General features: G+C 35.0%; 1 protein-coding gene across 3 annotated transcripts in view; it reads right to left on the bottom strand.

The window, feature by feature from the left end:
- Positions 1-12149, bottom strand: part of ZBBX (zinc finger B-box domain containing) — a 160523-nt gene that overhangs the window by 62502 nt on the left and 85872 nt on the right. For all 3 annotated transcript variants that reach the window (XM_070073199.1, XM_051818752.2, XM_017346893.3), the window contains 4 exons: positions 9584-9708; positions 9135-9235; positions 6555-6634; positions 5157-5296 (listed from right to left, as the gene is read on the bottom strand). In XM_070073199.1, coding sequence (XP_069929300.1) covers positions 5157-5296; positions 6555-6634; positions 9135-9235; positions 9584-9708 — 446 coding nt within the window. The remainder of the gene's footprint in view (positions 1-5156; positions 5297-6554; positions 6635-9134; positions 9236-9583; positions 9709-12149) is intronic.

The following is a 12149-nucleotide window of genomic DNA, read 5'->3' as shown; positions in this document are numbered from 1 at the left end:
AGAAGAGTTTGGCAAAGTAGCAGGATATAAAATCAATGCACAAAAATCAACAGCCTTTGCATACTCAGGCAATACCATGGTTGAGAAAGAACTTCTAAGATCAATCCCATTCACAATAGCTACAAAAACAATCAAATACCTTGGAATAAACTTAACCAAGGATGTTAAAGATCTCTACGATGAGAATTACAAAATCTTAAAGAAAGAAATAGAAGAGGATACCAAAAAATAGAAAAATCTTCCATGCTCATGGAATGGAAGAATCAATATCATAAAAATGTCCATTCTCCCAAAACAATTTATAGATTCAATGTGATACCAATCAAAATACCAAAGACATTCTTCTCAGATCTGGAAAAAATGATGCTGAAATTCATATGGAGACACAGGAGACCTCGAATAGATAAATCAAACTTGTATAACAGAAACAAAACCAGAGACATCACAATACCAGATTTCAGGACATACTACAGGGCAGTCGTTATCAAAACAGCATGGTACTGGTACAGAAACAGATGGATAGACCAATGGAACAGAATAGAAACACCAGAAATCAACCCAAACATCTACAGCCAATTTACATTTTTTCAAGGATCCAAAACCAATCCCTGGAGTAAGGACAGTCTATTCAATAAATGGTACTCTGAAAACTGGATTTCCATGTGCAGAAGCATGAAGCAAGACCCCTTCCTTTCACCTTACACGAAATTCTACTCAACATGGATTAAAGACCTGAATCTACGACCTGACAGCATCAAATTATTAGAGAACACTGGAGAAACCCTGCAAGATATAGGCACAGGCAAGGACTTCTTGGAAAAGACAATGGAAGCACAGGCAGTCAAAGCCAAAATTAACATTTGGGATCGCATCAAATTGAGAAGTTTCTCCATTGCAAAAGAAACAGGAAAGTGAAGAGGCAACCGACAGAATGGGAAAATATATTTGCAAACTATGCAACAGATAAAGGGTTGATAACCAGAAACTACAAAGAGATCAAGAAACTCCACAACAAAACAGGCAACCCACTTAAGAGATGGGCCAAGGACCTCAATAGATATTTTACAAAAGAGGAAATCCAAATGGCCAACAGACACATGAAAAAATGTTCAGGATCACTAGCAATCAAGGAAATGCAAATCAAAAACACAATAAGGTTTCACATCACTCTGGTTAGAATGGCTCACATACAGAAATCTACCAACAACAGATGCTGGCAAGGATGTGGGGAAAAAGGGACACTAACCCACTGTGGGTAGGAATGCAAACTGGTAAATCCACTATGGAACTCAGTCTGGAAATTCCTCAGAAACCTGAATATACCCTACCATACAACCCAGCCATCCCACTCCTTGGAATTTACCCAAAGGAATTTAAATTGGCAAACAAAAAAGCGGTCTGCACCTTAATGTTTATTGCAGCTCAATTCACAATAGCAAAGACCTGGAACCAACCCAAATGCCCATCAACAGTATACTGGATAAAGAAATTATGGGACATGTACTCTTTAGAATACTATACAGCAGTAAAAAAAATGAAATCCGGTCATTTGCAACAAAATGGAGGAATCTGGAACACATCATGCTTAGTGAAATAAACCAGTCCCAGGGGGACAAATATCATATGTTCTCCCTCATTGGTGACAACTAACTGAGCACCAAAAAGGAAACCTGTTGAAGTGAAATGGACACTATGAGAAAGAGTGACTTGATCGGCCCTTTTCCTGACTTGATGTAGAACTTAATACTTTATCCCTTTTAGTATTTTTTGTCCTACTTAATACTATTGGTTTAACTCTGTAATTAATACACAATTATTCTTAGGTGTTTAAATTTAACTGAAAAGTGATCCCTGTTAAATATAAGAGTGGGAATAAGAGAGGGAGGAGATGTACAATTTGGGACATTCTCAATTGGACTTGCCCCAAATGGTGGAGTTAGAAATGTGCCAGGGGATTCCAATTGAAATCCATCAAGGTGGCATGCACCAATGCCATCTCACTAGTCAAAGTGATCAATTTCAGTTCACAATTGATCACAGATAGGTCTAAGAGTCAAAGGGATCACACAAACAAGACTAGTGTCTGCTAATACTAACTGATAGAATAAAAAAGGGAGAGAACGATCGGGATACACAGCAGACTCATAGAATGGCAGATATCCTAAACAACACCTTGGCCTCAGAATCAGCCCTTAAGGCATTCGAATCTGGCTGAAGTGCCCATGAGAGTATTTTAGGCATGGGAAGCCAAGACACTCTGGAAAAAAAAAAAAAAAAAAAAAAAAAAAAAAACACTAAATGAAAGATCTCTGGGAGTGAGATCCTAGTAGAAAGAATGGACCATCAAAGAAGGAGGCACCTTTCTCCTAATGGAGAAGAGAACTTACACTTTGACTATGACCTTGTCTAAGTAAGATTGATGTCCACAAACTCAAAAGGCGGCTTCCATAGCCTTGGCAAGAGCCTAGGGAGATTACTGATACCATAAACAAGAGTGTCAATTTGTTAAGTCAACAACAAGAGTCATTGTGCGCTTATGACCCATGTAGCATCTCTGTCCTTAAGGTGTTATACAATGTGAATTAATGATATAACTAGTACTCAAACAGTACTTTACATTTTATGTTTTGTGTGGGTGCAAACTGTTGAAATCTTTACTTAATATATACTAAATTGATCTTCTGTATAAAAAGATAATTGAAAATGAATCTTGATGTGAATGGAATGGGAGAGGGAGCAGGAGTTGTGAGGGTTGTGGGTGGGAGGGAAGTTATGGGGGGAAAGCCATTGTAATCCATAAGCAGTACTTTGGAAATTTATATTTGCTGAATAAATTTTTAAATAAAGAAAAAAAATGGATATCCACAGCAAAATAAAAAATTAATTTAGACACAGTTTATATAAGCTTCAAAAAATTAATTTAAAATATATCACACTAAATGTGAAATGGCAAACATTGAAACCTAGATAACCTTGAAAAAGAGTTTGTAAGTGCAGTATCAATGAAATAATTGATAAGTTGCACTTCAATAAGATTAAAAACTTCTGCATTGCAAAAAGCACTGTTTATGAGGATATAACCTAAAGACTGGAAGAAACACTTGGAAAATATTTATCTGATAAAGGAGTGATATCTGAAATACAAACATACCCATAAACAAAATTCTTAAAATTCAAGAATAAAAAATCAAGCCAATTTAAAAATGGACAGAAAACCTGAACAGATACCTCATCAAAGGATATATACAAACGGTAAAAAAGCATAATAAAAATGTTCCGCATCATATGTTGCTAGACAATTGAAACTAAAACAAAAATGGCATACCACTGCACAATTATTAAAATGGAAAAACTATAAAACAGTGACAACACAAATCCTGGTGAGAATGTGGAGGAGTTGGAACTCTCATTCTTGGAGGAAATGCAAACGGTAGACATCAATGTTGGTAGACACTGTCAATTTCTTAAGAAACTAAACACACTCTTACTTTGATCCAAAAGTCATACTCATTGATATTTACCCAAATGAATTAAAAAGTTGTGTCAAACAGAAGCCCATATGTGGATGTTTTTCACAATTGTCAAAGCTTGCAAGCAACCACAATGTCCTTCAGTTGGTGAATGTGATAAATAACGAGCTATAGTCCATCTATCAAAGAAACCATTAAAAGATATGGTGGAAACTAAGCTGCATAATAAATGAAAGTAAGTAATTTGAAAAGGCCACATACTGTATAACTCCAACTATACGATATTCTGGAAAAAACAAAACTATGGAGATTATAAAAAAAATAAAAGTTGCAGCCAGGGCTTTGTTGGAGGGAGGAATAAACAGCTGGAGCCCAGAGGATTTTTAGGACAGAAAACCTATTCTTTGTTATTACAAATGGTGGATATATGTCATACATTTATCAAAACAAAACCTATAGAATGGGCAACATCAAGAATAAATTTTAAAAAGCCTGTGGACCTTGGATGATGTGTCAATATAGGCTTACCAACTGCAAAAACCAAATTAGCATTGTGTGGGATGCTGACTGGGGGAAGCTGAGCATGTGTGAGGGCAAATGGTATAGGGTAACTCTTTGCTCTTTCTATTCAATTTTTCTATGAAGCTCAAAGTGCTAGAAAAAAAATCAATATTTTTACAATGTGTCATTAAAGTAACATTTACATGGACATTTGTAATCACCATTTACCCAAAGGAAACTAGAACACCACACTCCTGCTCAGTCACACAACACTGGCCTTCCAGACCAGATCTGCAGTCATGGGAAGTCCTAAATCCCTATATGTGTATAGTTGGTATTTGGCCAGAATGATTTAGTGGCTTTATAGTTGAAATTGCAAGTCTGGCAGGATTACCAAAATTCTCCCACTGTTGTCTGCCTCCTGCTGCCAAGTTAGAAGGTATTCACCAGATTTACAATTAATTTTAAATAATGCCCTTTAGACCCCTCGGATTGTTCACACATGGTACAATTATTGAGTCTTTCTTACAATCTTATATCAAATAAAATATTTCAATGGAAAACTGAAAATGATCTACTCATATTTTAGCCTAGGAAAATGAGTTCCAATTTAGGTGACAAGTCAAGGTCACAGAGTGATTTTAAGACAGATAGGTAAACAAAATCTGACTCCTAGGCCAGAATATTTTGTTGTGATTCTCTTTAAATGCTGACCTTACAACATGGAAATAGAAGTAGACATTTTTAGGCAGTGTTCTCATCTATAGATTGCATGGAAATTATTGGTAATAACAAACAGACAAATAAGATGATGTTTTCTCTAGGCTTTGTCTTATATCAAACCACATTAAATATGAACATTGAAGGAAAGATTTAATACAAATGAAGGCAACAGGGTGGCAATCAGACCTTTGTCACTAACAGGCTTTCCACACACTCTTTTAAATGTTAGCCCCACCCAGATTAACTGCTAAAGAGCTGATGGTTTTTTCCTTACAAACACTGACTAAAAAGACTGTATGCTCGAAAAGTATATATTTTCTACCAATTTTTTTTTGAGTACTAAATCTCCTGGCTTTAAAATGACTTATTAGTAAAGGTAAATATTTTATAGATTGTGACATTTATTGGTTTTATTAAGCTGTTAACATCATTGTTAATATTAAATATCAAGAAAAAAGGTACCTTGTAAGTTATCTTTGCAGTATGTAAAGCTGTTTCTCAGACAAAGATGCAAGTTAACTGTTCTTCCCTTGTTTAAAACATGTTGTGGATGGATGTCATGTTCATACAGGAAGCTATTCTGATAATCATGAATTGTACAACTTTCATGTTTAGGGAAATGCAAAAGAATAGAAACACAGAAATGATATTACAATGTCTTATTTTATTGAAACAAATATAGTAAAATCTTAATATAATAGTCATTTATGTTAATTTAAGATTTGTTTTAACCTCACTGCGCATATATCCTAAACCACAAGTATTTAATAGTATTATATATATAAAAGAAATAGGTAATAAGAACAAATCTAGTTAAACTGCAAATTTCAATTGACAGTTCTTTCTTCAAAACATCCAGAAATAAGTTTGATTCCTCAAATTTTCTCTTCTAAAATGTAGATTTATTTCTCAAGCTCACTGAAAATCAATGAAATGAAGGCTTTACCACTATATAAACATATTTTTTCATCAATGATCTATATGATTTTAAAACCAACATGTGGTATTTAGGTTTTGGTTTTAATGATGATTACTGTTTATACGTATAGTTACAATTTAAATAACATTCCTTATAAATTAAATAATCTATTTTAACAAAGCCCAGTATCTATAATAAGCTCTCCAGAATACCACCATTAAACTCACAGATTATGCGTAACCCAAAAGGTTCTCCTGTGCCACTCATGATCTCCACAAGGGAGACCAAAATAATACTCTATGGGCTCTTCCAAACCAAAGCTGTATAACTACTGCCAAACCTTGAGCAGTAACTTTCTCCACTGCCTCTAAAATCTTACATAGGTGTCAAAGCCAGAACATGGTAAGGTATACAAAAGAACAAAGACAGCACAAATGCCATTCCTTCCCTGGGGATACAAATAGGAAAGAGATCTCTCATCAAAACCCTGCTGCTAAAAGCACACTTGCATTAGATATCTTGAGTCCTTGCTACTAGATACCTGAGGCATTTGGGGCCCAGGATGGTCACTTAAGCTCACAGCTGTTGAAAAATGTTTCAGAAGACTAAACCAATCTGAACAAAGAATTGGTAAAAGGATTGCTTAATCAGATATAATATTTGATACTCAAAAGCTTGAAATCCTAAAGCTTCCACAGTGAAGCAATTTAGAGTAAATTTTAACAAGAATAACAGATACAGTTAGCTATTATTTTTCATTTGGAAATGAACTCTATAAATTTTACAGAATTACTAAGTGAATCATTATATTTAACTTTTAAAAATGCTTATCACATATTAAAGTCACACATTTTGATTCTATAAATTTATTATTTGAAGATAGTTGATTTTTTGATGTGTGTTTTTTAATAAGTGTCCAAAGTGAAGTAGTGACAACTTACCTTGGTTGACTGTCTGCATCAGCTAATTCAACTTTGTATGGTACAATGTTTCCTGGTTCTTCAAAATCCTCTTCATATGTCTTATTAAATACATGTGACATAATATCAGTATTTAATAAATCTATTATATATTAAACAAACTAACTTGTGAGTGACATTTAGAGTATTTTCTTCCTACAAATAATGCCATGAGTGCTCCATTTATATTCCATAATACATGTTCTGGGTGAACTATACACGTTCTACTGTTGTTTCTTGAGGGCACTGGATGCATCAGTCACTTCTATCATTACTGTCACACCCAGAACCAACTATAACAACTTATATGTTATTAGGTAACTACTGAGTGTCAAGTAGATGAGTGACTATAAGCTTCTTCGTTTCCTGGCTGGCATGTCTTAGCCCTACTCTGCAGCATTTGATGAATTTGTTCTACAATTTGATGAATAGCTCAGGCACTTAAATATACGTGAAGATATTTGTCTAGTTTCTCCAGCCTAACCAGAGAAGAACTAAAAATGTTGCCAGGCAAACAAAACAAATCAGAAGCTATCTATCCATCGACCTAAAGAATAAAACACTATTTAAAAGAGCACTTTGTCCATTCAAGTAGTTTTCTGCAACAATCACAGCAGAAAGAAAAGTTTAGAACAAAAGATACATTCAGCTACCATGAGATGAGTAGAAAGTCAGAAATGTGCTGGGTTTGGTCACACCACAAGCCTTCAGCCAGGAGCTCTGGCTCTGCCTGGCTCTGGCTCTAGCTGATTCTACTGGTTCTTCTAGGGGTGAGTGTTTAAAATAGTATTCTACTAAACCTCTAAAGTCTGAAATGCTATTTATTCCTTTAAAAGGAAATACTGCTTAATGGAATTCAAGAAACTAAATTTGCACATAAATTTTGTTTAATACCATACAATAAGATTCACCTTGCTTAAAAATTAAGAGAACATGAAGAACTAAATGAACCAAATAACAAAATACATTTCTGAAAGTTAAATATTGTTTTATTCTTGCAAGCATGTTTAAATTTAAGCAGTTATTAAGGTGAGCAGATGTTTGACCAGTGGTTAACACACTAATTAAAATGTCTATAAGTCCCATACTGGAGTGCCTGGATTCAATGCACAGCTCTGGCTACTGTTTCCAGCTACCAGCTAATGTAGAACGTGGGAAGCAGGAGGATGGCTGAAGAACTGGCCACCCACTTGTGAGACATGGATTAACAACCTAAACCCAGCTTTTATGGGCATTCGGGGAGTAGTAAATAAGTAGACAGGAATTCTTGTTCTCTGTTTCTATCTCTCTTTGTCTCTGCCTCTCAAATGAAAGAAATTTTTAAAAATTAAAAAATAAAAATGTAAACACTTGTAAGTTTCCAATTAAACTATGTTGACTTATAAAACTTTTTATATTCCAATTCAATCCCATCAAGGTGGCATGTGCCAATGCCATCTCACTATTCCAAGTGATCAATTTCAGTTCACAATTGATCATAATGAAAGGACTAAGAGTCAAAGGGAGCACATAAACAAGTCTAGTATCTGCTAACACTAACTGATAGAATAAATAAAGGGGAGAGTGATCCAACATGGGAAGTGAGATACTCAGCAGACTCATAGAATGGCGGATGTCCTAAATAGCACTCTGGCCTCAGAATCAGCCCTAAAGGCATTCCAATCTGGCTGAAAAGCCCATGAGAGTATTTCAGGCATGGAAAGCCAAGACACTCTGGCAAAAAGATCTCTGTGAGTGAGATCCCAGTGGAAAGAACAGGTCTTCAAAGAGGGAGGTGCCTTTCTCTGAAGGGAGGAGAGAACCTCCACTTTGACTATGACCGTGTCTAAACAAGATAAGAGTCGGAGAACTCAAGGGGCTTCCATAGCCTTGGAAACTCATGACTGGTGCATAGGGAGATTACTGATGCCATAAACAGGAGTGTCAATTTGTTAAGTCAACAACAGGAGTCACTGTGCACTTACTCCTCATGTAGGATCTCTGTCCTTAATGTGCTGTACACTGAGGCTTAATGCTATAACGAGTACTCAAACAGTATATTTCACTTTGTGTTTCTATGGGGGTGCAAACGATTGAAATCTTTACTTAATGTATACTAAACTGATCTTCTGTAAAAAAAAAAAAAAAAGAAAAAAGAAATTATCAATTCCCAACTTGACTCTCACTGGGATTAAACATGACAATAGGTCTGATCTGATTTCATCATCATTTTAAAAAAATCATCTATTATTTTTCACTTTATGTTTCTGTGTGGGAGCAAACTGTTGAAATCCTTACTTAAGGTATACTAAGCTGATCTTCTGTATATTAAGATAATCTAAAATGAATCTTGATGTGAATGGAAGGGGAGAGGGAGTGGGAAAGAGGAGGGTTGTGGGTGGGAGGGACGGTATGGGGGGGGGGAAGCCATTGTAACCCATGAGTCGTACTTTGGAAATTTATATTCATTAAATAAAAGATAAAAAAAAAACGTTTTATAGAACATAACAACATAACATGAAATGTACTGTATGTTATAATTTCCTGTTTTTAAAGAAATATGAATAGTAATTTTGCACTTACATCATCCAATTCAACTATCTTTAGAGATGGCTCAGGTCTCTCAATGATTAATTCTTCTACTGGCAGAAAAAGAGCTGGGTTTTGTACTTGTGTCCCTTCAACTAGGAAAATTATAAAATAACATAATCAAGAATGCAACTTACCTGATAATTCTTTTTTCTTTAAATAATGAAACCAGCAATAAACCTCCTAAATATTCATGAAAAGATATAACTACTATCAGTTTCCTCAGCTCAAGTAAAATATACATTGCTTGCAAATTAATTTTTAAATGAAACTATTTTAATTAAGGCAAAGTAAATCTAGAGAAAGAGAATGTGCATGATTTTATCTGGAGATAAAGGGTTACATAATCCAGCTGAGAATAATACATTAAAGAAAACCAAAACTAGATGCTGATTAATGCTTGGTATATACAATTTGAAATAATAAATTTGAAAATATCAAACCCAGGCTTGATTGATCATCACTGTCTTCATCATTTTCCCTCTGAGAACACTGTGCCTCACTAGAATTTTTGCATGGATTTATGAATGTACTCGGCACCATGTTGAAAAGTTGCTCCTGAGGAGTTCTACAAAACAAGAAAGAGGCAATTGAAAGACTGAAATACATCATCTGAAACTTCCTCAGAAAGGACCTTGACTTATTTGTCAAATGAGTGAGTATTCAAAATTAATGATGAACCATACTGGATTTAGCTCATGAAAAAAAAAAAAAAAAAGAATGATTGTATAACAGAATCTTAACATATTTAAAAAATGTATAAAACAAATGGGTATCACAAAAGATTTTTAACTGACAGATCCCACTGTTTTCTGCTTAAGATGAAAGTGAATGTTACGATAGACGGCAGTGTTCACTCAAAAGTTATGTAAAATCCATGAAACATACCTCATTATTTACAAAGCTTATTTATGAGTATGTGTGCATGTGTGTGTGATCTCACAATTTTAGCATCATGTAGGTGAATTCTAAGGGAACTGAGAGCACTTATCTAAACTTCCACCACATCAGTAAGCTGAGAATATTTATCACAATATGAATATGAGGTGTTCTGGCTTAGCACCTATTACTTAATTAGTAATGAAGATTGTTGAAGTCCATCTCAGATGAAAAGCAAGAAAGCCCAGGAATTCTAAGGTCAGAATGTGTATTTGGCTCCAGCGGATACTCATGGATTACTGGGGGAAAGGGTTACTTTTTAGCCAAGAATATAAGTAGCTGTATAGTTCTTCAGGTTTTTGTTTTTGTTTGTTTGTTTGTTTGACAGGCAGAGTGGACAGTGAGAGAGACAGAGAGAAAGGTCTTCCTTTTCCGTTGGTTCATCCCCCAATGGCCGCTGCAACCGGCACACCCCACTGATCCGAAGCCAGGAGCCAGGTGCTTCCTCCTGGTCTCCCATGGGGTGCAGGGCCCAAGCACTTGGGCCGTCCTCCTATGCACTCCTGGGGCACAGAAGAGAGCTGGCCTGGAAGAGGAGCAACCGGGACAGAATCCGGCGCCCCGACCGGGACTAGAACCTGGGGTGCAAGCGCCATGCTGCAAGCAGAGGATTAGCCTATTGAGCCGCGGCTGTATAGTTCTAATGACCATGCATACTCATGAGATCTCCATAGAAAAGTCAGGGGCTTCTAAATGATACAGAATTTAAAATATACCAGGCCCTGTTCTAATTTTGATATATTAAATATGCACTTCTATAAGGAGTCCTCAAAACTTGATGAAAAAATAAAATTGAAACTTGTATAGTTTGGAGCAAAAAAAAATATTGTAATCCATGCCTAACAGGAGTCTTCAAAAAAGACTGAAAATTCAGACTATGAAGAAAAATACATGGATTTCAAAATACTTTTGTGTAAAAATAGCCTTACCTTTGTGTAAAAATAACTTTGTAATTTAATTTCATTTTCCCATGAACTTTTAAAGTACTTACCATCTTAACTTTATATATGATGAAACTGAGACACACAGCATGTTGAAAGCCATTTGGGTAGTAAATTGGAAGAGGAATTTGAAAGCAAGCAGCCTGCTTCTTGAAGCTCATGTTTATAACCACGTTCTTACTTTACACTAGTATTGCCTCTTCTTCAATTTACAAAGTGATTAAAATCTAATAATCTCCTGAAGGCATAGATTAGGCTGTAGCATTTTCCAAATACATATAACATACATATCAGAGGACTACAAAATATTTCTATATTATTTAGCTTTTTAGCCTAACAAATTTGAAGAACATGATACCTTATACCATAATTTATTTAGGTGATGGATAAAAATGTTAAAAAAGCATATGCTCAAAGACAAACTGGCATTGGTCTACCAAAAACCACTTTCCAGTTCGACATAGATCTACCACTCCAATAATTCATCATATACACACATAAAAATACTACTATCCAGAAACTACTTCATAAAGTGAAGACCCCTAATTTTATGGGTAAAGATCCTGAACCAAAAGATTTACAGAATCTCAGTAGGGGAGTATAGGACTTAATTATTCAAATTCAATATTTTTCAAATGAGAAAACAGATACTAAAAGAATTTTAAGTGATTTGCCCATAAACAAAATAAATAGTCAGGGATCTAAGAATTTTCATACAAGTGCTTTTTAAAAGGATCATTTTACAGAGGATAAAATAACTTTCAGAATAGCATTCATCTCACCACATTATATTTATTTTAAAACTTAGCAAGTAGTTATTGAGCATAGATCAATTGGGTAAATACATGATGGACTGTTATAAATTAGTCCTGTAATTCAATTTTATGCTGTTTATTATCAGATGTGGCAAAGGAAGAATTTTTTTTTAATGCTGAGTCTCATATCCACTCTAAAGACACTGATTTTTATTTAAAATTTATTCATTTATTTTGATTTTGTTTGAAATATTGATAGACATTTTCCATCGTATCTGCTGGTTTAGTCTTCAATGGCTCTAACAGCCAAGGCTAAGCCAGACTGAAGCCAGGAGGTCAGAACTCAATTTGGATCTCTCATAATGGTGGCAGGG

Source organism: Oryctolagus cuniculus, chromosome 4 (assembly GCF_964237555.1).
Source record: "Oryctolagus cuniculus chromosome 4, mOryCun1.1, whole genome shotgun sequence".
In the NCBI taxonomy this organism is placed as follows: domain Eukaryota; kingdom Metazoa; phylum Chordata; class Mammalia; order Lagomorpha; family Leporidae; genus Oryctolagus; species Oryctolagus cuniculus.
The sequence above is the reverse complement of the archived record's forward strand: the minus strand, read 5'-3'. Positions and strand labels throughout refer to the sequence as shown.